This window comes from Mirounga angustirostris, unplaced genomic scaffold (genome assembly GCF_029215605.1).
Source record: "Mirounga angustirostris isolate CCGP_5_RB_7025 unplaced genomic scaffold, mMirAng1.0.hap1 SCAF_9, whole genome shotgun sequence".
Lineage (NCBI taxonomy): Eukaryota > Metazoa > Chordata > Mammalia > Carnivora > Phocidae > Mirounga > Mirounga angustirostris.
Genome location: NW_026991717.1, coordinates 46,643,557 through 46,669,521, shown reverse-complemented (window position 1 = coordinate 46,669,521; position 25,965 = coordinate 46,643,557). Strand labels below are relative to the sequence as shown.

The 25,965-nt window shown below is 35.7% G+C and overlaps 1 protein-coding gene across 4 annotated transcripts in view; it reads right to left on the bottom strand.

Moving 5' to 3' along the window:
• Positions 1-25,965, bottom strand: part of ADAM10 (ADAM metallopeptidase domain 10) — a 135,174-nt gene that overhangs the window by 20,083 nt on the left and 89,126 nt on the right. For all 4 annotated transcript variants that reach the window (XM_045899976.1, XM_064570411.1, XM_054513519.2 and 1 more), the window contains 5 exons: positions 24,838-24,987; positions 23,556-23,648; positions 20,300-20,483; positions 12,061-12,224; positions 4,454-4,637 (listed from right to left, as the gene is read on the bottom strand). In XM_045899976.1, coding sequence (XP_045755932.1) covers positions 4,454-4,637; positions 12,061-12,224; positions 20,300-20,483; positions 23,556-23,648; positions 24,838-24,987 — 775 coding nt within the window. The remainder of the gene's footprint in view (positions 1-4,453; positions 4,638-12,060; positions 12,225-20,299; positions 20,484-23,555; positions 23,649-24,837; positions 24,988-25,965) is intronic.

Here is a 25,965-nt window from a genome sequence, read left to right as displayed (position 1 = left end):
CTGTCTGCACACATTAATTTGATTTACAATCCACAAACTTTGGAACCTCATAACAAAGGGAGAAAGGATAATTTGATGAATACAAAAAGGAGAACTAGGAATCTCGAAATCAGAAGACCTAAATTCAATTCTAAGAGTGGCTCAGTCACTAACTAGCAATGTGGCCTTGGGCAAGTCACTTCCCTTTTGGGGGGCCTCAGTTTCTTAATCTGTACAGTGAAAAGAACTGACATTATGGTCCCCTCTAAGGTCCCTTCTGAAAGTGGTAACACTCTATTTAGGCCACACTGAGCTTTACTGAACGGCACTATTTACATTACGCAAATACGAATTAAGTTAGTGCTTTAACAACCTGAAAAAAATTAAATCTTTTGTGTTAATAGAAAATTTCAAACATACATAAAAGTAGTAGAAGTACAATGAACTCCCATGTACCAATCACTTAGCTTTAACAACTATCAACAATATGCTGTAAACAATTCCACCTAACATACTCATTTATTCTTGTAAATACTCCAGGATGAATCTAAGAGATAGGAGTTTGTTTCTTTTTTAAATCTAACCATAATAGCATTATCACATCTAACAAAATTAACAATATGCTTAATAGCATCTAATAGCCAATCCGTGTTCAATTTCCTCAACTGTCTTTTTACAACCGGTTTATTTGAACCAAGTTCCACATAAGGATCCTCAACCCCATGGCTGGTTTTGGTTGATATGTGTTCTTTTAAATATAACAGACTCCTTCCTCTCTTTTTATTTTTACACTATTTAAAGAAATTGGGTCATTTTGTCTTACAGAATTTCCCACATTGTGCTTAGCTGATTGTATCCTAGTCAATAAATAATTTTTTTAATGCACATTAATTTGCTCCTCAGCTAGACCCAAGCTCTCTAAGGGAAGAACAACGTATTACTCCTATTTTTTGTATTCCCAAAAAGGCTAACAGTATTGGGTCAAATCCTGGCTCATTAAGGTTAGACAGTCTGGTCTAGGCACAGGGAATAATTTTAGAAAAATTTTTAGGCTCTCTTTTAAAGTTCGCGAATTTTATCAATGGGCTTTAAAATTGGAAGAGGAATGCTATTCTTTGTAAGATCAGAAGATCACAGACCTTTAGCATCTGCAGGGAGATGACAAGAATCAAATGTCTTCACTTTCTAGAAAAGAAAAGTAACTTCCAGAGAGTCTGTGACTTGCCGGAAACCATATGCCTCAGTATGGGCAAATTGAAGACCAAACCCAGGTTTCTGGGATCTGAAATCTGGTGCTCTTTTCTTTCTGCTACATCAAATTGATGTGGGAAACAGTTGTAGCACAGGCTTCAAATTGAGAACTGAATAAACATAAGGGAACACATCTCAAACACATGAACTCAACACAAGGCACATCTGAATCCAAACTATTCTAGAAAGACTAGCTTTACATTTAGAAAGTTCATTCTTATCCTTAACCACATCAAATATTAAAGGAAATCTTAGAGCTAACTGAAGCTCTCTCCCTTTCATTTTGTACCACCTCTTCTGTTCTCTAAGACTAGAAACATGCACATGGACATATATCCTAAGTAATAATGACTTTATTCTAAAGTATCGTAAAATCATTTCAGAATTCATAAGATATGTAATTTAAGAGAAAAGGAAAAATGATAAAGTCAGAAAACCTCTGAGGCAATATTTACTACACATTGGTTTTTATCTCATATAGAAATATTACTTCAAATAAGCTAGGACACATGGAAAAGGTGCTGTTTAAATGCAAAAATTATAATAGACACATATCTCATTATAATTTAAGAAACAAATTTCCTTGGGGCGCCTGGGTGGCTCAGTCGTTAAGCGTCTGCCTTGGGCTCGGGTCATGATCCCAGGGTCCTGGGATCGAGCCCCGCATCGGGCTCCCTGCTTGGCAGGAAGCCTGCTTCTCCATCTCCCACTCCCCCTGCTTGTGTTCCCTCTCTCGCTGTTTCTCTCTCTGCCAAATAAATAAATAAAATCTTAAAAAAAAAAAAGAAACAAATTTCCTTACCATAATACCTACAAAACAATATGCTCATTTTTAAAAGACAACTTCAATTAGAAAGTTTACTGTGAAAATCCGGTTTACAAATAAAGACTCTATGTAGCACTTCTACATAAGATGTTTTAGAAACCTACCAGTGATAATAACAAGAGCAATAACAAAAACGATACCGTCAATATAATTTGAATCTGCCCTTTTTAAAGAAACAGAAGGCCTTAAAAGCCAATCAATATAAGTAAAAATTGAAATTTGGGGCTGATCAAAATTTAATTTTTACTCTGGGAAAGATTCTGTGAAGAGGATAAAATGACAAGCTACAGACCGGAAGAAAAATATATGCAGATCAGTATCTGACAAATGGCTAGTATGTAGGCTATGTAAAGAACTCTCAAAACTCAACAGAAAAAAAAAATCCAATGAGAAATGGCCAAGAAACATGGACATTTCACCAAAGAAGATACACAGATGGCAAATAAAGCACATAAAAAGATGAACATCTTTAGTCATCAGAAAAATATAAATTAAAACCACAACAAAATATCACTATATGCCTATCAGAATGGATAAAATAAAAACAATAAAAATGCCAAAAGCTGGCAAGGATGCAAAGAAACTAGATCACTTATACACTGCTGATAGGAATCTAAAATAATACAGCCACTCCAGAAAATACAGCAAACAATTACTATATGATCCATCAACTGGATTTGGGAGCATTTATCCCAGAGAGATGAAAACTGATGTTTGCATAAAAAACCTGTACACAAATGTTTATAGCTGCTTTATTCATAATAGCCAGAAACTAAAAATAGCCCAGATAGCCTTTAACAGGTGAATAAACTTTCTAAATATAAAGCTAGTCTTTCTAGAACCGTTTGGACTCAGATATGCCTTGCGCTGGGTTCATGTGTTTGAGCTGTGGTTCCCTTGTAGCCTGTGCTACAACTGTAAACGAACTGTGGAACATTCACACCATGGACTACTACTCAGCAATATAATCAAGCTCCTGATACAGGCAACAGTTTGAATGAATCTTCAGGGAATGAGGCTGAGCGAAAAAAGCCAATCTCAAAGGTTACATGTTGTATGATTCCATTTATACAACATTTTGGACTGACAAAATTTTACAAATGGAGAATGGTTTAGTAGGGCATCGGTCAGGGGATGGCAGGAGGGAGGGAGGTAGGTGTGTTTCCCCTCAAGTAACTTATAATCTTGTGAAATAGGACAGGGACCCAAATAAACATAATACAAGGTAGAATATTTAGAACATATTAAATGCCACAAGAGAGGCATAACAGATGACTGGATAAACAAAATGTGGTATTATCCATACAACGGAATATTATTCAGCCATAAAAAGAATGGCATTCTGATACATGCTACAATTTGAATGAATCTTGAAAGTTTTATGCTAAATGAAATAAGCCAGACACAGCAGGTCAAATATTGTACGATCCCATCTGTATGAGGTACCTAGAATAGGCAAATTCATAGACACAGAAAACAGATTAGAGGTTACCAAGTAGGGAGAGAGGGAAGCAGGAGTTACTGCTTAATGATTACAGAATTTCTATCTGGCGAGATGAGAAAGTTTGGAGATGGGTAGTGGTGATGGTTGCACACAGCCATGAATGTACTTAATGCCACTGAACTTTAACTTAAAATTAGCTTAGATATTAATAAAATCATACATATTTTAGATCTTTTTTCTTTACTGTAAGGCAAAAAAAAATTTCACAGCAGCTTTATTCATATTAGCCGAAACCCAAAGAGCCCAGGTGTTAATCAATAGGAGAGTGGATGAGCAAAGTGTGATATATTCATACAATGCAATATGAACTGCTCAGCAATAAAAAAGAACAAAACACTAATAATGAATCTCAAAATATGCTGAGTGAAAGCAGCCCTCCACAAAAGAATATAAACCATATGATGCCACTTATATGAAGTAAAACAAGCAAAATTTCTCTACAGTGAAATAAATCAGAACAATGGTTGCTTCTGAGAATGTGTTGGGGGCAGAAACTGCAAAAGGAAATAAAAGAACTTTCTGAGGTGACAGAAATATTCTGTGTTTTGACAGGTGCTTAGGTTACACAGGTAAATGCATTTGTCAAAGCTCATTAAATGGTGGACTTACTGTGCAACATTTTATGTTAAAAAAAAAAAAAAGAACCACAAACAATATTGAACTTTAGTTAATTATACAGGCTGAAGTGTTTAAGGGTGAAGCATACTGATGTCTGCAATCCACTTTAAGTTGCAACAAAAAAAAAAAATGGGATTGAGGGATGGATAAATTAGTAAATAAGTGGTAAGGTAAATAGAGCAAAGTTTTAATAGTTATAAAATAGAGGTGGTAGGTGCATGGGTGTTTCAAGTTGCCTGAATGTTTGAAAATATATGTTGGGAAAACATACATACCAACAAAACAGTTGTTTCTCTTCTTCTCAAGAACTTGGCTTATATTTCTAATACTACAGAGTGAGAATTTATTGTTGTTAAGTTTGTCCCCGGATGTTGCTCTTGCATACATGATGTAATTGCCATTTTCTTTCTGCCCTAAATTCTTAGATTCTCCTGGAGTGCACTCTGTTCCAGAATCATGCTGCCAAACAGAATATAGAGTTACATAAACAGGAAGTAAAATAGGTTTTCAGGTCATCTGATTAAATGTAATTTTCTCACCAGAAGAACAATGGAAGCTTGTGGACTCTCCTCTAAAAAAGGTCCTACAATTGTTTTAGACTGTGAGAAGGAAAACAATTTGCTCTTTTAGGAGCCACTGTCTTAGAAGGGGAGGAAAAATGACTGAAGGTCTAGCCACAACAATGTACAGCTCAGTAAAGAGGGAGTAGAATGGAGGATAAACCATCATAAAGTCTTTCAAAAATAAGCTTGCCATGCACTCCTATATTTATTGCAGCCATATTTACAAAAGCCAAATTATGGAAACAGGCCAAGTGCCTACTGACAGATGAATGGATAAGGAAGATGTAGTACATATATACAATGGAATATTATTTAGCCATAAAAAATGAAATCTTGCCATTTGCAACAACATGGATTGAGCTAGAGAGAATAATGCTAAGTGAAATAAGTCAGTCAAAGGCAAATACCACATAATTTCACTCATATGTGGAATTTAAGAAACTGTAGCAAAGGAAAAAGAGAGAGAGAGAAACCAAGAAATAGACTCTTAACTATAAAGAACAAACTGATGGTTACCAGAGAGGAGGTGGGTAGGGTGATGGGTGAAATAGGTGATGGGGATTAAGGAGTGCACTTATGATGAGCACTGAGTCAGGTACAGAATTGTTCAATCACTATATTGTATGGCTGAAACTAATATAACACTGTATGCTAACTACACTGGAATTAAAATTAAAAACTTAATAAAATGAAAAAAATAAGCTCACCTACTTTCAAAACTAGTAACAGGAATATAAACTACTTAAAATGACTAAATATTCTTTAACATACATGCTAAACTACTAACAACTAGTTCAGAGAAGACAGATGGGGAAAGACAGGAAACAGAATGGCATGAAGCTAAGTACATACAGGATAAGCATCTAAGAAAGTTGACTTATTAACTAGTACATAAGAAAGATAAGTAAATGCTATTTTTTAAAGATTTTATTTATTTATTTGAGAGAGAGAGAGAAAGAGAGAGGGAGGGGGAGGTAGAGAAAATCTGAAGCAGACTCCACACTAAGCACAGAGCCTGACACGAGGCTCGATCCCACAACTGCAAGATCATGACCTGAGCTGAAACCAAGAGTCATTTGAGCCACCCAGGCACCCCAATAAATACCACTTTTAAATGACAATTAAGAAGAGCCAAGTGGTAAAACTAAAACACTGATTTGCAAGGGTAAAACAACAGACACACATGTATATGTACACAGAAAGGTTATGGTGTTGGCAAATATTACGCAAGTATCAGTTACACACCGAAAAGTACCAAACTATAGCTCCATAAGTTTTCTCTAAGTAAATATACTTATGTGACCAGCACTGAGATCAACTAACAGAATACTATCAGATCACAGCAGCATCCCCACCTTCCTTCCTCCTCTGGGAGATAGGCATTTAAAAAAAAAAAAAAAAAAAAAGGAAAGAAAACAGGGATGCCTGGGTGGCTCAGTCGGTTAAGCGGCTGCTTTCAGCTCAGGTCATGATCCCAGGATCCTGGGATCGAGCCCGGAGTCGGGCTCCCTGCTCAGCGGGGAGCTTACTTCTCCCTCTCCTGCTCCCCCCTGCTTATGATCACTCTCTCTGTCAAATAAATAAATAAAATCTTAAAACAACAACAACAAAAAACCAACCTCACAATGCTCCTCAAACAACAATTCAGAACTTGCCAGAAAGGGGGAAAATATTTGGGTCCAAGAGTAAAAGTTCTATTTAAACTGTTATTTGAATACCCAACAATTCTACCCTCCAGAAAGAAAGAATGCCCAAGGGCATTATGTTTCTTCTCAAAACCCATCTAAATTACTTTCATTTTCTACTCCCTAATCTGAAGCAACTTTTTTTTTAAGATTATATTCTTTTTTTTTTTTAACTTAAGTAATCTATACATCAAACATGAGGCTTGAACTCATGACTCTAAGATCAAGAGTTGCATGCTCTTCTGAGCCAGCCAGGCGCCCCCTGAAGCAACTATTAAAAATAAGACCTCTCCTATCATATTTATTCTTCCAGGTACCTCTTGCTGTTCTCCTGAACCTAGATTCAGCATTTAACAACTCCTGACTATTCTCCAATATTACCTTGCTTTATGTTTTCATTCTATAGAATTCAATTTGGTTTATGATAATGTATGACACTAGAATTATTCTCAGCATTAGAATTTTAGAAAAAAAGAAGAAAATTCCAATACTATGTAACTCTTGATATTATCACAAGAGTATTTTCAATTCAATAAATATTAGAATGTGTCCATTATATGAACTAAAAATATAATATAAAAATATAAAGATGAGTTTAAGCACTGTCCCTAGCCTAGCCCTCAAAAGCCTTATATTCTATTTAAAAGAGAGCATATTTTGATATCCCTGGCTAGTCTGACTCTGACCCATAAATCCATTACAGGTATCACTAATCGGGGGCTGCCTGGCTGGCTTAGTTGATAGACTACGTAACTCTTGATCTCAGGGTCATGAGTTCAAGCCACACATTGGGCAAAGAGCTTGGTTGCTTGCTTACTTACTTACATACATACATAAACAAACAGATATTGCTAATCAGTTATTACTTTACTAGCCCAGAGGATATTGTAATGGATCATCATTAATGGCCATGGAGGGAGAAAGAGGTTATAAACAAGCATGCCAACTATTTGTATTTGTTATCCTCAGAACAGGGGATAAACAAGCACACCAGTAAGCAAAATATAAAACAGACTATAAAGGCCATTTTAACCATATCCCCAAAAAGTGCTGACAATTCATATGGTTTCACAAAGGAACTCTAAAGTTTGACAAGAAAACAGAAAAACTTTTCTCTGGCTATAAAAACAATATATACTCTTTTAGAAAATTTAGAAAATAAAAAATAGGTAAAACATTTCAATCATAATCAACCATGCATAATAACCACTATTAACATTTTGGTCTACTTCCTACATGACTTGTACCTAGTCATATCATATTTTAATACAAAATTTGAACTATACCACTTGTAGTTATATACATGGTTTCTTTCAGCTTAACAGTATAAGGCAAACACTGATTTTTAAATGACTGCAGAGCATTCCAGGATACTTTCGTATTGTGGGGCCATTTAGGCTGTTTAAAACTTTTTGCTATAAATAAATAAAACTGCAATGGATACTTTTTTTAATGCACATAAATCTTTGACAGATTCTGCATTTTTCTTTTAGTTGGATTCCCAAGGGTAGAGTTTGAGTTAAAAGGTCAAACATTTTAAGGGTCTTGATACATAATGACAAATGACTGACAGAAGGGCTCTATCAATTTACATTATATAACATGGATCAAGATTTCAGTAGGCAGAGATGGGAAGGAATTGGCTTCCTGGCAAAAGGAAAATTTTAAAGGACTATAAATAACTTAATCTGACAGGAGAGGGCAGTTAACACTGGAAATACACTTAAACCCAAAAGATGGAAAACCCTAAATGCTAAGATAAGGAAACTGTATCAGCAATATCAGCAGGTACAGGAAATAAGGTTGTAAACTGAAGTGACATGATCAAAACAATCAGAACTATAACCTAGACAAAGATTAATTTGGTAAGAGCAAGTACATATTATAACTTTCATAATGAGAGACAGATACCTGTCTCATTTATGATTACAACTTCCCAAGACAAAGCTTATAAAGTGGTTAACAAAAGGTGTACAATAAAGATTTGGGATAAAATAAATAAATATAAGCGACAGTGTGTACCACTCAGAGAGAAAGTAACACCAACATAGTACAAATGTACAACAGGAGAAATAAAGACAGATTTCAGATAAAGATGTCAAGGGACACGGGCTCAGGAATTTATAGTTCTGGCTGCTCTTAGTTTATAAGTAATTTAACAGTAAGCACTACTGTGTATATGTATGGTAGTATGAACAACATGCACAAAGGAATGGGGTGTGATTGAGCATGGTAGAGTCATTAAAAGTAGTCTGGTATGAGAGGAAAAGACAGCAGGGTAGGCAAAGAACGTAAACCAATTTATCCATTAAACAAAAAGCCGTAAGTAATATAAAATTAATATACTAAAAAAAATTTTCTGGCAGCTGGGCAGGGAACAGATTAGACAGGAAATGAAAAGAGAAAAGATTAGATTCCCTACTCCAAGTGTGGTCTGCAGACCAGGAGCAGCTACAGCATCACCTTGGAATGTCTCAGAAATGTAAAAACTAGGGCGCCTGGGTGGCTCAGCTGGCTAAGCATCCAACTCTTGATCTCAGCTCAGGTCTTGATCTCAGGGTCGTGAGTTCAAGCCCCGAGCTGGAGCCTACTTAAAAATTAAAAAATGCAGAAACTTGCCCCCGCCCCAGAAAATGGAATCTGTATTTTAAGACCCTTGGTAATTGGTATGCATATTAAAATTTGGGAGGCTCTACATCACTTGGCATCAGGGAAATACAAATCAAAACCACAATGAGAGGGGCGCCTGGGTGGCTCAATTGGTTAAGCCGCTGCCTTCAGCTCAGGTCATGATCCCAGGGTCTTGGGATCGAGCCCCGCATCGGGCTCCTTGCTTAGCAAGGAGCCTGCTTCTCCCTCTCCCTTTGCCTGCCGCTCCCACTGCTTGTGCTCTATGTCAAATACATAAATAAAATCTTAAAAAGAAAAAAGAAAAAACCACAATGAGATACCACCTCACACCAGTCAGAATGGCTAAAAATTAACAAGTCAGGAAATGACAGATACTGATGAGGATGCAGAGAAAGGGGAACCCTCCTACACTGTTGGTGGGAATGCACACTGGTGCAGCCATTGTGGAAAACAGTATGGAGGTTCCTCAAAAAGTTGAAAATAGAGCTACCCTACAACCCAGCAATTACACTACTGGGTATTTACCCCAAAGATACAAATGTAGTGATCCGAAGGGGCACCTGTACCCCAATGTTTATAGCAGCAATGTCCACAATAGCCAAACTATGGAAAGAGCCCAGATGTCCATTGACAGATGAATGGATAAAGATGTGAAATGAAATCTAGCCACTTGCAATGATATGGATGGAACTAGAGAGTATTATGCTAAGCAAAATAAGTCAATCAGAGAAAGACAATTATCATATGATCTCGCTCATATGTGGAATTTAAGAAATAAAACAGAGGATGATAGGAGAAGAGAGGAAAAAATAAAACAAGACAAAATCAGAGAGGAAGACAAACCATAAGAGACTCTTAATCACAGGAAACAAACAGAGTTGCTGGAGGGGAGGAGGGTAGAGGGATGGGGTAACTGGGTGATAGATATTAAGGAGGGCACGAGATGTAATAAGCACTGGGTATTACATAAGACTGATGAATCACAGACCTGTACCTCTGAAACCAATAATACATTATGTGTTAATTTTAAAAAATAAATAAATAAAATATAAATAGAAGAAAAAAATTGGGGAGGCCCTAGACTAAAGGACAGAGGAGTAGCTGAAGGGTACTACAACTCCCCTAGCAAGGGTTGGAATCAAGGGGACTGAGAGAGAAAAGAGAACATTTACTTGCCCTTGAAAAAACAAACTAACCATAAGCAATAGTTCTCTGCTCATCTCTACAATTTCAATTACTCTTTTAAGAACAGATCACATAGTGTGGGTTGCCTGGGTGGCTCAGTCGCTTAAGCGTCTGCCTTTGGCTCAGGTCATGATCCTTGGGTCTTGGGATCAAGCCCCATGTCAGGCTCCCTGCTCAGCGGGGAATCTGCTTCTCCCTCTCCTTCGCTCATGCTCACGCTCTCTCTCAAATAAATAAATAAATAAAACAGATCACATAATGTCCATTTGCTGCAAAGAGATACTGCTTTCAAAGTTTTGAACCTCTAATAAGAAAAAAAAGTATTGATCTCAAGAACAAAACAAACAAAAGATCACAAAAGCAGTTCAAGAGGCAGAGAGATTAAACACATTTTAAATAGTTTATCCAAGAACATTAATAATCTATCAATTTCTGATAGGGACTTAGAAGAAGAAGGACCTGCAACTTTAGTGAGATGGCACTTCCATTTTACAAACTGGGAGAAAATTAGAGAAGTGCATTTGAGGATTTTAAGCTCCAACTATATAATATTTTTCTAAACTCATGAAAATTTCCATTTTTACAAGTGATATGGTACAAGTAAAATTAATGCACATAGTTGTCAAATGATATTTTCCCAAATTTGTTATTTAATAAGCCCTACCAAAATCACAAAGAGACTATCTTTCAGTATTTTGTACTTCTGTGTGCATCAATCTTTAGGTCACTTGAAAATCAATATGATGGACTGAGTACTAAATGACACCAAAGAATTGTTAATTTTGTCAGGTATCATAACCACATTAGGGTTATGTAAGAAAATGTCTAAATTTTTAGGGATATATACTGAAATATGTAAGGGTGAATAAATTTGCTTCTAATACCTTACAAAAAGAAAGAAACACACAGAAAGGAGATGTGGCAACATCTTGATAACTGTTGAATCTGAATCAGCAGTTGGCAAACGGGAGCCCAACAGCCCATTTTTATATGGCCTAAGCTAAGAATGGTTTTCCATGCTTAAAGGATTGTAAAAACAACAAAGAAAAATATGCAACAGAGACCAAATGTTACCTCCAAAACTTAGAATGTTTATTAGCAGGCTCTTTATAAAAAAAGTTTACTGACTCCTATTCTAGATAATGGGCATGTAAGAATTTATTGCACTATTTTTCTCAACTTCTGTGTACGTTAAAGTATGAAAAATTTTGAGTATCACACTGAAAAATTTTAAAATATCAATCCACAATAGAGAAAGACAAATCTAACAAACCCTGATAATGCTTTAACAGAAACCAAGCAAAAAAACCACTCCACAGTTTGCTAACATTCAAAATGTACTTTAAACAATGAAAAGTGAGGGGAGCCTAGGTGGCTCAGTTGGTTGAGCATCCCATTTTTTATTTCGGCTCAGGTCACAATCTCAGAGTCGTGAGATTGAGACCCAGGTAGGGCTCCACACTGTGGGTGGAGCCTGTTTAAGATTCTCTCCCTCTCCCTCTGCCCTTCCCCCTGCTGGTGGGCACTGTTCTAGGACTAGCAGACAGAGAAGTGAATGAAAAGTTCCTTGCCTTCATAGAATCCTGCATTGTTATGCTTACTTTTCTTATTTGACTTGCAAATATTCTATCTTCCTCCCTTTCAGTAGTGTCAAGTACATTCCTGTGTTCCAATATATAAAAACTAAACAGTCAACTATACTTCAATTAAAGAAAAAAAAACAACTAAACATCCATAGGTACTTGTATTCAATGTAAACAAATCACTCAACATAAAATTTAGTAACTTAAAAAAATCTTATAATTAGGCAATACTTACTGGAGATCCAAAGTTATGTCCAACTTCATGAGCAAAAGTAATATGAGAGACTTTGGGGGGTACATGAGACCCATAGTTCTGAACAGTAATAATTCCAGTGTTTAAGGACTTCTTCTTACCATCTGAATACAGCTTACTTTTTTCACATATTCCTCCAGAGCTTCCTAATTCAGAACAAAAGATGGCTAAATTAGCATCTATTTACCCCCCAAAATAACTTTCTAATATATATTAAATTAAAACATTTTATATATCCCACACATATCAAATACTCAAAAGTTTCTTTTGTCCAAGATTAGGAAGTCATTTCAAATAAGTTTGAATGGTACACCTAAAGAAACTCCCAGGACTTCGTACAAGGCCCTTAAGAAAATGTTCTTCATAAGCAAAATATTCCCTAATTTTTGCTCCCATTAATTTAGCAAACAAAAGTTTCTGTTAAATTTGAATATACCCGTATTTAAGCAAAGCCTGTACCTTCTCTTAAAAAAAAGAAAGAAAAAAAAAAACATTTAATTTAAATGAAAGTTGAACAAAATATTCTCAAGTAGATTCTGAGAAAGTCACTTCCACAAATAATAGTAGTAATGCACAGGAGTACATGATTCACTATCTTGAGAGGCAATATACATATATTTTTTTAAAAAGAAAATCATTAGTGGTTGCAAGGGGCTGGCAAGGAAGTAGGGGGATAGAGAGAGATTTGTAAAAGGGTACAAATTTCCAATTATAAAATGAGTAAGGTCTAAGTATCTAATGTATAACATGATGACTATAGTTGATAACACTGTATTGTATAAAATGAAATTTGCAAAGAGAGTAAAACTGAAACATTCTCACCAAAAATAAATAATATGTGAGGTGATAGATGTGTTAACTCAATGGGGAGAATCCTTTCAGAATGTACATGAGTATCATATCATTATGTTGTACACTTGAGGTATCTTACAATTTTGTTAGTTATACTTCAATAAAGCGGGGGGGGGGGGGAGGAAATATGTCCAGTGGGCAAGAAATGGGGAGTGGAAGGAAAGGAAGGATAGAAGATGTATGGAAGGGGAAGAAAGCAATGTGGAAAAATGTTGACTGATTAATCTATCAGGAGTTCACTATACTATTCCTGCAACTTTTCAGTGGGTTTGAAATTTTTTTCAAAATAAGTTCAAAAAGCTGAATTATGATTTTCCAATGTGTCTTGAGAATACTTTCAAATTGTGAAAGAAAACCTATAACACTACCTCTATTATACATATTAAATCACTTTGTAGTTCACCTGTTCCATGATAGTAACTTTCCAAAATAGCCTAATGCCAAAATGAAAGTACTTGTACATCTAAAGGCAGTTAATATAAGAAATTAAAAAAGAACAATGGGAAAATCAGAAACTGGCCGACCAACCCTTGTCTGTATGTACACTGTACTGAGAAGAACAGAGTTCTTTTAATAACTCTGTTAAAGACTCTTAGTGAGAATTCTTTAGTTTACATTCACATGTAAAGTGTTTCTCTTTGATTTTTTTAATTAAAATACAATCAAATTTTAGGATATTCTGAGAACTGATCAAGTTATTTCAAATTAGCTTTCTATATGCAAAATTACAACCAAGTTATTAAGCCATTAAAAAATCTAATGTTTATAATCCCTGATAAAGCATATAATAGAAGGCAATTTAAAATAGATTTGCAAGAATGGCATGACACTACAATTGCTACCCATTCATTTTAACATTAGAAAGTAAATTTAACAGGCACACCTGGGTGGCTCAGTCAGTTAAGTGTCTGCCTTTGGCTCAGGTCATGATCCCAGAATCCCAAGACCGAGCCCTACATCAGGCTCCGCACTCAGTGGGCAGTCTGCTTCTCCCTCTGACCCTACCGCCCTCTTGGGCTCTCTCTCACTCTCTCTCTCTCTCTCATAAATAAATTTAACACAAGTTGAACATAAATTTGAATTACTGTTATGATTTAGGAAGCTAAAATAACAACCTCCACAGAAAAGTAAAATGAAAGACTGAGCCATATGCAGATTTTAACCAGCACAAGATGGAGAACCTTTATGATATTCAGAACTTACTACCTTTTCTACAAAGAAAACTGACAGCAAATGATTTATGAATATTTAATATATTTTCTTATGCAACTTCTACTTTTGGAGATGAGTCCTAAGAATTGTATCACTACTTCCAGAAATTAGAAAAGATATGAATAAGCACTCTGTATGTAATAGTTTTAAACAAATAGTAAATTAATATCCTGCCTTAATGAAGATCTATCATATGCAAATTGGTCAAATGCAGTACGTCAAACTTGAATTAAGCACAAAAGACTCCACACTGTAAATCTCTATCAGTTAAAAAAAGGAAAAAATAAATAGCATGTATTAAAAACTCTGATAATATATTTTTCTATATTTTTAAGGTCTATACAGTTTAAGGGAAGATCAGACATAAATTTGAATGTACTCTTCTGAAATATAGTCTTTGTAATTTTACATCATGTTTAACATCTTAGTAAATGCTTTTGGTTTTAATGTGTATCACTTACAGAAAAGTTTAATATTTGTTACAAACTAATAACATGTTAAAATAACTCAATTATACAGAAAAAAATAAGACTATATTTAATTTTATAAGTTATGGTTTAATTTCTTTTTGGCAGTAGTGCACTAATTTTTTTTAATTCCAATATAGTTAACATAAAGTGTTACATTAGTTTCAGGTGTACAATATAGTGATTCAACAATTCCATACATTACCCAGTGCTAAGTTATGGTTTAATTTTTTACAAAACAATGCAACTAGTTCTGATGTGCCAGAAACTCAATCAGTGATATCATATATACCTATAGGTAAACCACAGCACAAGTTCAGTATGGCTTTATATTATACATTTAAAATTTTACTACATGTAGTCATCATTACAAAATACAAATTGTGATTAATAATGAGAAGGGTAAAATTGTTTTATTTTGAGTTAAAAGCTATTACTGATGGATAGATGGCTCAATAACCAACAAAGAAGGATAATGACATTTTTTTTATCTACAGTACAGCCTGAGAGCTAAAATCACAGAATATCACTCCTAAACTTTAAAACAGACCCCCACCCCAGGCCCCAAATTAGAAAAACTGGATAATATAATACCCTGACAGAGTCCACAAGTACAGTTTTGATGTGAGCAGGCCTAAACACTTAAAACTTAACAGTAGCATACTGATCATGCAATATTAATCTGAGCAGTAATTTTGAACCAGACAATAGTTCCAATCCCCGACAGGTTATCAGGAAATGTCCTAGGGCATTTCTTTGTCTTTCATGTCTGGAGAGCGGCATTCACAAGTAATAGGGAGGGACGAGAGATGTTAAACATCCTGCATGGAACAATCCAGACTGCACAAAATGCCAGTATTAACTGTCCTGTTGTAATATTCTAATGATGTAAATCTCCCAGCCTTATAATTAGACTTTTAAACAACATGTTAAGAATTTGATAGGCTGTGGGTTATCTTGAGAACCCTAAGTTGAGCTCTGTATGCCCTTAAATCCTAATATGTAAAATCAAACTAAAATTTCTAAACTAAGAAAAACAGAAGAGACTATTGCTAACAATTGAAATGTCTCAAAAAATGTTCTCCACAAATGGTCAGAAGAATACCAAATGGTTCAGGATTAACTATGGAGATGAATTCCAGAGATAGCCTTACTCAGTGGCTTGCCCAAACTGAGACTATGTTCATTAGGATAACATTAAGAAGGATAATATATGAACAGAATGCACCTTATTAAAAAAAAAAAAAAAATGGCCCCTCTCAAAAGGCATGTTGGAAGGGTGCCACAAATGAAGTAAAATAAAAAGATTACCTAATATAAGGAATTGACTTAGTTAAGGAATCAATGCTTCAGTCTCTAAATTAAATGATAAGAGGCTACCTGCTTAACACAGAACTGTGCTCATACAAAGAAAAGTTTAAAGAAATCCTGTCAGATTCATAATCAACAATGACTTTGTTTGGAAGATCAGACTCCCTTCCAATCCCTGTATAATTTCAAATGGGAGCATCCAAGCCAGCCCAATTCACTAATTGTTTCCACTAATTATGGAGTTGGGCAGGAGGTGCTGTTTTCCTGATTAAAGAAACCCAAGGCAGTACCCAACTACAGTATGATATTAAATAAGAAAAGTAGTGTAAGAAGACTTAAAAACAAGAAACCTACTATTCAAATGTTTCAACTTTTACTGCTTTTCCCAGCTTAACTGAGTCAGTGAAGACTATAGCTAATAATTTGAGTAATATTCTGTGAAAATTAACATCACAACAAAACCCTCCACACCACCATCTATTTGTAGTAAAATATCTGCAGAATTAAATGAAACTAAGCTAAATAATACAACAAAATCAAAATTAATTAGGCCAAATAAAAATGAAAAAACTAAGAAACAGTAACAGATCACAAGCTGAACAGATCAGCTATGAAATGGTACTTTTTAATAAACAGATAACCACAAAAATTACTAAGATCTGTAAACAGAAATGTGGTCTCAAAAAAGGACAAAGAGAGAAGAAATTACAATGAAAAATAAACACAGTGAAGCAAAATGATTTACCTAAATTTAGAGAGAACAGACAGAACCCAGTCTCCTAGCTCCCAAAACAGTGCTCTTCCCATTATGCCATGACAATTACCCAAAATGATGTCTAAATATTAAAGAGTAGAATTCTTGGGGCGCCTGGGTGGCTCAGTTGGTTAAGCGACTGCCTTCGGCTCAGGTCATGATCCTGGAGTCCCAGGATCGAGTCCCACATCGGGCTCCTTGCTCAGCAGGGAGTCTGCTTCTCCCTCTGACCCTCCCCCCTCTCATGCTCTCTATCTCATTCTCTCTCAAATAAATAAATAAAATCTTAAAAATAAATAAATAAAAATAAAAAAATAAAGAATAGAATTCTTTTATAACTCCTCTTCCAAAAAAATGGATTCCAACAATACAAAACCTCTACTAAGATGCAGGAAACATTTCAACTTCTTATCAGAAACATCTTAGAGAAAGCTAGGATATTACAGTATATAATACTTAGTAGAATAACTACCAAATGCACTGAACCTAGAGTCAAAAGGTCTAGACTCTGGGTTCTGTGTGATTGTGGGTCAGTCACAAAGTCTCTAAATCCAAGTTTCTTCATCTGCAGAATGGAGGTAATAATACCTACACCTCAGAAGGGTACTGAAATAATCAATAAAACCAATTATATATTATTCCCTATAAAAAGATACAATGTTGGGTCCCTGAGTGGCTCAGTTGGTTAAGCGTTTGCCTTAGGCTCAGGTCATGATCTCAGGGTCCTGGGATCGAGCCCCATGCTCAGCTCAAGCTCCCTCTCTCTTTGCCCCTCACCCCGCTTGTGTACTCTCTCTCTAATAAATAAATAAAAATCTTTTTAAAAAACACAATGTGAATCAAATGTAAAACTCAGTTCAGGTAGTCAAAGGGCAAAGGGAAGAGGAGAAAACCATCAATGTCATGTTAAGGCAGGTACCCTATACTAGAAAAAGCTGGCTCAAAAGAACAAAGATCAGGGTGCCTGGGTGGCTCACAGTTGGTTAAGCATCTACCTTCGGCTCAGGTCATGATCCCAGGGTCCTGGGATGGAGTCCCACATTGGGCTCCCTGCTCAGTGAGGAGTCTGCTTCTGCCCCACTCCCCACCTCCCTGCTTGTGCTCTCTGCTCTTTCTTGGGCTCTCTCTCTCTCAAATAAAATATTGGGGGGAAAAAAAAAGAACAAAGATCCCTTCTCTTTTCCACTCTGGTCCCCATTCTTCTGTCTCTCCCTAGCCCTTTCCCAACAGCTCTTAGAAAAAGGCTTCTAAGAACTGGAGTTGGGGGTTTAACATAGAGTAAAGGAAGAGGGTATCAGATGAAGAACCTATGACAAAAATACAAGTCATATGTCCAACTTTCAGTCGAGAACTTTGCCCGCTGCTGTTCAGTAAAATGAGCAGCACCACAAATGGTGGCCCAAATTTCAAAATAACTAGATATAAAGGCTAATTGTCCTCCAAACCCATTACCCTAATTTAATCATGAGAAAAACATCAAAGAGACTGCAACAGAGGGGCATCCCACAAGATACTTGACCAGTACTCCTCAAAATTGTCAAGAATCATCAAAAGCAAAAAGTCTAAGAAACTCTAATAGTCAAGAAAAGATTAAAGAGACATGATAACTAAATGTAATGTGGTATCTTGGATGAGATCCTAGAACAAAAGAGACCTTAGGTAAAAACTAAAAAATCTGAATCAACTACGAACGTCAGTTAACAATAATGAAACTATAGGTTTGTTAATTGTAACAAATGTACCATACTAATACAAGCTGCTAATAATATGTATGGGTGGGTGTACATGAATTCGCTATACTATTTGCTCAATTTTTCTGTGAATCTAAAACTATCCTAAAAATACAGTCTATTTTTGCATCTATAGACATGAGGCTATCTGAAGATTTTAAAAAACTGACCAAGCTCTTTCAGGAGCATTACATTCCTAATGAACAAAAGTCTGAAGCTGAAAATGTAAAACAGTTTCTGGTTTGAAATCATCCAATCACTTGCCCAGAAGCCATTCTATGAGTAAGTTTCCTTAGAGACAAAAATATGAATATGGTAGTCCTCAAACTTGAATGTGAATCAGAATCAGCTGGAAGCCTTGTTCAACCAAAGACTGTTGCGCTTTACACCTAGAGTTTCTGATTCAGTAGACTTGGGTGGGGTCCATAAATTTGCATTTCTAACAAGTTCCCAGGTGATGCTGATGTTGTTATAGTTAAGGAACACACTTTGAAAATACAGTAATTTAGTATACTAATGGTAATTTACAACAAAGAATCAAATGAACCCTTGAATTTTCACAGTACTTACTAATGAATAAGTAGAAGAAACCATAAACTTTATAATAAATCATCCAACTTATTCAAGAAGAGGAAAAGAAATTTCAGAATATACAAGTTATAAAACGTAAAATTATCATAGGAAAGAGTGAGATTATACAATCTGCTGACAATGCAAGTAACACAAAACCAGGACAGATCAACATAAGAGACAAATATAAAACTCCAAAAATACTGTACTATGATATATAGTTCATGACATAAATTTGCACCTTAATGACATCATGAAAATGTGGACGAAAAACAAAAGAAGCTTTGAAAATTGTGAAAGTAATATTCATTGCTGGCTTTAAAAATAAAGCAAGAAATATAAAAGCTAAAATATACTACTACTTAAGATGTTAAAATATACATCACAGATCAAACAATAAACTAATTAAAGAACAGGAATAGAAAAGCTTCCCTTACCCTGCATAAAGCATTCTATCTTTTAAAAAGATAGAAACGATACATCAGAAGAAAGAGATATTACCATATATAGCTCAGAAGATAAGACTACTGATCAAACTCTATATGGCAAAATTTATATTCAAAGAGTCTGGGATTGTTTCTACCCAATCTTTCAACTAATAAATTTGTGTTTCTCTAAACTAGGTTCCTAAATTTATTAGACTGTAAATTACAGTCCCCCTACCCCCACTGTAAGGGGAAGGGGATTATCCTATCCCAGTTTTGTTAGTGACAACAGTTTCCATGGCTAAGGCAAAGACCCCAGCAGAGTTTGGGCCCAGGTGGTGAGGTTAGTGGAGCTGGGGGTACTGGGGCCTCCTGCTTCCATCTCTTTTCAGGCAACACTTACCTTTTGTTAAAATAAAGGCTATAAATAAAAATAATAATAAGGGCAGTCTTTCTTTTCTACCTACTGCTTCTGACTGGGGTTTCTCTGCTCTCTATCTCATTGCAGAACAGAAGCAAGAACATAGTTTTCCCCTTTTAATTCTAAGGACCTCTTTCCCAGAAAAATATTTTTTTTAATTAATAACATTAACTTCTATGAAAAAATTAGTATTTCATTTTTGTTTTCAGAAATAAGTACCACTTTTTCCTCATGAAATTATTTCAGCCACAGAATGTAACAAATGTCAGGCTATCTCCCTGTTAGTACTCATTTCAAAATAAAAAGCTACTCCACCTATTTTTCTACTTACACTATGCTTATGACTCTTGCCTAACTCAAGCTCTTTAAATTAAGATACTGTACAGGCATCAGTTTCCTACTATACTTTTATAAAATTCAATGTGCCCTGAAAATTGCTTGTTTCAAGTATTAAGCCAAGACATAGTTGGATAAACTACCTGAAGGTGCTCCAACCCAAGCCAGACCAAGAACACCATCATCAAAATCTCGGTCTGTGAAGACATAGGCCAAACAGTAGTCATCATGATTCTGCTCAGAATTCAATTCCAGAAACTTCTCCACACCAATATTTGGGAAACGGAAGGGATTTGTAGAGTCCTTTTCATCAGCAGTTGTGTTGATCTAAAATCCAAGACAACTATTTAAATAGGCAATTAATGTTAGCAGGGCCTATGTGTAAAGTCTTTGCTCACCTTCTGCATCCGCCTGGACAATATGCTTGGAACCCAAGGGAAATCAGGCCTGAATTAAGGCTTCTACAACTGTTCCCACTGCCCCCATCCCTGAGCTGCTCATAGAAACCAAAAAGAAAAAAAAGAAAAAAAGGAAAAAAGAAAGGCTGAGTAGGAGAATTAAAATTGAGTATGTTAAAAATTTCTGGGCAAGTATTGACCGAATTTCTAAACAATGAACACTTAGGATGGAAAAACAAGTTCTGCTTTCAAAACTTCTAATAAAGGAAGTACAGTTTCTCAAATTTAATCATGTGAGCAAGTCTCTTTCAGTACTAATCTCCTGCACATGGTGGAAAGTATAAGGATATAAACCCCTAAATTTTAGCTAATTACTAGAACATGAAATTGATATCAAACCCAAGACCGTCAATTCAACAGCCAAATCATTTCCTTGGTTCTGCTTGCCTAAAATCATAGGAGTCAAGCCCAACAAAATGCAAGTTCAATTTTTTTCCCTGAACGTGGGCAAGAATTTTTTTTTTTACTCCCCATTCTCTTCTCTCACTGTATCAAGCTCAGTTCCTCCAGAATGTTTCTTTTGATACTTAGCTACTGTACTCCTAAGTGCAGGTTCCTCCTTCACAATCTGAAGAATAATCAGTTCTACTGAACTGATTCTACTTGTTCTACTAAACAGAAACTTCATTTATTAGCCTCTGCCTCCTTTCAGAGACCCCTGCCTGTCCTCTGAAGTTCTAGAACAATTTGGCTTTGCCCAAGTAAGTCAGAAAATTACATATACAACTGTTGATACAGAATAAAAAGGGATATGCATGAAAGTAAACATTTTTTTAGAAGGCAGTCCTCAGTCTATTGAAAATGTTAGTAGTAAAGGGAGGATATAACAGTTGATAAAATGAGAACTGCAGGTCTTTCTAGGTTCCACACCCTTCAGTAAAACCAAGAGGCTCAGAAGCAGGATCGCAAAAACACTACTGCGGGCAACTGCTTAAGGACAGATTTATGGTTTATCTATTAACAACTAAAAACAATCAGTAATGGTCATCTAACACAAAAAAATCCAAAAGCAATCACACTATATATTATAAATAGCCCATGCTTAGAGACATGCTATAGATGGCTTTTTCCCACTAAATAGTGAAATTAAATTCCTTGAGATTTTTTAAATATTGGCTACAAATAAAAATTGTATCTAAGTTGTAGTTACCTATATTAAAAATGAGATAATATTTAAATGTTTACTGATATAAATTTCAAATTAATGGGTCAGAAGGAATCTTCAGATGAGATTTAGTTAAAAGCTTGAAAACAACCAAATGCCACACTATCTATTCATATACATGCATTTCTTCATAGTGCAAATCATTGTACTAAAAAAAAAAAAATGCTTCACTATAATTTGTTCTGGTATTCTTTACTTTTCACTAGCTTGCATTTTATTGCTTTGCCAACTAAACAATAATTATTATCACTTTTACTTGCTTATTTAAGGACTTCAGTTACTCTCAAAATACATGAAAGCAACTGATTATGAACAATTCTTACATTGTTTATCTACAAACCACATTTCACCTTAAACTCCAATTTAACATTTAATCATATTACTAAGGACCATCTTTAACTATGCTATTAAATATATAACATGCATGAACAAAAACTATGAATTAGTCAATCATATTTTAAGAAAATTAGGAGCACAAATATAAAGAAACCTTATGGCAAATACTTTTGTAAAATGATTTTTTTTTTAAAACTCAAGCTATTTATCTAGCTTATCAATTCAGATTCTTTTTTTTATTTTATTTTATTTTTTTATTCAATTCAGATTCTTAAAAGCCTATACACATAAAAAGAATTCACATTTGGAAAATTTATTAAACAACCCAATTTTTTTTTTTTAAAGATTTTATTTATTTATTTGAGAGAGAGAGTGAGAGACAGTGAGCACGAGAGGGAAGAGGATCAGAGGGAGAAGCAGACCCCCAGCTGAGGGACTCGATCCTGGGACTCCAGGATCATAACCTGAGCTGAAGGCAGTCGCTTAACCAACTGAGCCACCACCCAGGCGCCCAAACAACCCAATTTTGTTAGTAATTTAATATCTACTTATTTAAATCTATAACATTAAAATTAATCATCAGTGAACCTGTGGCTCTAGGTGAGCATTTCTCAAAATGTCTTTTACAGTTCTTTGGACTCTCAGTTGACATTAATACAGAAAAGGTTCCATGGTCAAATTAGTTTTGAAAATTATGAGTTTCTCTCCTGAAGGACTTATCAAAATTTGAGATATGTTAGTCTGTACTATGAATTTACAAGAAGAGAGCATAGTACTAAGTGTTTTTCCAACTTCCAATTTTATTTAACCATTCTATCTATCCTTCCCTCCTCTAGAGCACCAAATGGGACACACACTGAAAAATACTGCACAAGGCAAATCTTTAAAAACTGGGAAATGATAGGGCGCCTGGATGGCTCAGTTGGTTAAGCAACTGCCTTCGGCTCAGGTCATAATCCCAGAGTCCCGGGATCATGTCCTGTGTCGGGCTCCCTGCTTAGTGGGGAGTCTGCTTTTCCCTCTGACCCTCCCCCATCTTGTGCTCTCTCTCTCTCAAATAAATAAATAAAATCTTAAAAAAAAAAAAAACACCTGGGAAATGATAAGAGGCGTGCGGAATGTCAAGTACTCTATCTGTAGTTCTTGAGAGACTAGGGCTTTCTAACTGGCATGTTAATCAGATAGAATACAGGATGACAGTACCTCTTTTGCAGTCCAGATTAAAGCCCTATAGATTTCATTTTTATGATAAACCTAGTATCCCTGTGTCTCTGTGTGCGTCTGCGCATGTTGTGTAAAAGCCAAGAGTAAAGATAAACGATCAGCAAAACAATTTAAACTATTAATGCATAAAAATGAAGTAAAAAGCATTTTTCTTTTTATAAACACGGTCCTTATTGTTTCTCTTTCTTAAAGTTCTGAACTATTGAAATTCCTTACTCTTATTCGTTTCACCATGAAACTGATGTTACGGATTCCAGAGAAGTCTGTAGTCTGGTAAATCGTATCAATCGCTTTAACATGACTGGATATCTATAGATTTAAAAAAAGAAGAACATTTTAGAGGCAATATTAAAATGTGAATAAGGCTGTGAGTTTCCATTTTCTGAATCAAGAATGTTCCACCACACTCAAATTTTAAAATGTCTACATCATATACTGGATGAAAAGATGAAATAGATTAGTGAGCTGGGGCTAAGAGGGAAGATTCTGTACCTTTTCCAGACTCTTCTCCAGCCAGAAACAAACATCACTCTTACTTCAATCATATAAAAATTTGTTTCCTCAATCAATCTTGCAATGTCAGACCTCCATGCCTTTTCACATGCTATTTCCTTATGCTTAGAGTATCTTTATCCATCAGATTCAGTTCAAACATCTCCTGTAAGAACTTCCCTGATAGGGGTGCCTGGGTGGCTCAGTGGGTTAAGTGTCTGACTCTTGATTTTAGCTCTGGTCATAATCTCGGGGTCGTGGGATCGGGCCCCCACATCAGGCTCTGCCCTGGGCGTGGAGCCTGCTTGGGATTCGCTCTCTCCCTCTGCCCACTCCCGTGCCCCACTCCCGCTCTCTCGTACTCTCTCCCTCCAAAAAAAACAAAAACAAAAAACTTCCCTGATAATGTCAGGATATTCAGTCATTCTCTGACTTTAGTCTTTCTATTGATGCACTAGTACACAAGATCTTTAAGTTTTGTTGACCACTTATTATATACTAGGCACTGTTTTAGGTGCTGGGGATACAACGGTGAAAAACAGAAAAGGTCCCTATAAATTTACAAAGATTTATTCTAGATGGTGATGAGAGAGAGGAAGTAATGCAAATATAAATAAGATACATTAAGATTTGCTAAATTCTAGGGCACCTGGGTGGCTCAGTTGGTTAAGCGTCTGCCTTCGGCTCAGGTCATGCTCCCAGGGTCCTGGGATTGAGTCCCACATCAGGCTCCCCTTCTCTGCGGGGAACCTGCTTCTCCCTCTCCCTCTGCCTGCCACTCCCTGTTTGTGCTCTCTCTCTCTCCCTCTCTGTCAAATAAATTCTAAAATATCCTACCTGGTCTTTTAGTCATCTGTGTACTTATCCTACATATTTTATAATTATTGAAAATATGGTTTTGTTTTTTTCAAAAAAGGGATATGCCTTAACTTTAATTCTTAGAGGAAAATAGAGGTGTAATGAAACAGTATGAGAACTCCTAAAATAGTAGCAAAATTATAAATACCTGGGCAATCACAGCTTCTCGTGTTCCATAATATTTAAAGAACAGATGATCAGTCTGAATATAAAGCTGACAAGTATTTCTTTCAGCTGAAGTTGTACGTTTTTTCCTCAGGTGTTCTGGACCATTAACAGCATGTTCTTCTTGAGGTGTCTATATGTCAAAAAAAGTCATTTCTGATAATTAGTATGCTTCACTATTATTATAAATTTACATAGCTAAGAACGCACATTATGTAGACTTTCACATACTATTTTATTATGGAACACCACAGGTATTCCCCCACACCGTTAAAAATTCTTCATAAACCTCGCTTTCAGCCTCATAACATTCCACTGTATAGATGATCTGTAATTTATTCAAGCAATTCTTTCACTTTTAAACATTTTCAAAACCCACCTTTTAATATGTGTAATCATTTAAATATAAAGCAAGTCTTATAGTTGTTTATAGTACTTTGATATCGTCTTCTATCTCCCTCTAATACTCAATCTATTACCCAGCCCTGTCAGATCGATCCCCTAAATACCTAGGGAATATGCCCATTAACTCTGGCACCCGCACATCAGCCCAAGCTACCATCACTTACTACCTAGAATACTGCAATAATAGCAATGTAATCCATCCATATCCACTACTGGCCTTCACTCTATTCTCCATACTGTATGCAATCTTTTCAAAATGCAAATTTGCAAATATTACCCACCTGTACAATAGATCTCAAGGCTTCCTCCTGCTCTAAGGATAAAGCCCTAAATCCTTTACATGTGCCACCAAATCAGCATTGCAGTTTCTGCTTACCTGCCCAGTTTCTTCTCATTCTATATTATTTCAAAGAGAGAGACTATCTACCACAGAACTCAACTCTTGCTCTCTGTGCTACACTAAACAGGCCTTCTTTCCAATCCTCCAGCATCGTCTGTCTCCTGACACAGTCTCTGCACACACTACCATTGTCTCTCCTGACCTAGCTAACTTCTCTCTTCAGACTTAGCAAAGGTCAATTTATCCATCATACCACCTCACGGAACCATATTCCCATGTCCCTTACATAGTGTGACTTTAGTTTATTATGTGGTGATTGGTTTAATTTCTGTCCCTAGCCCACCATCATTACTTCAACCACTAGAA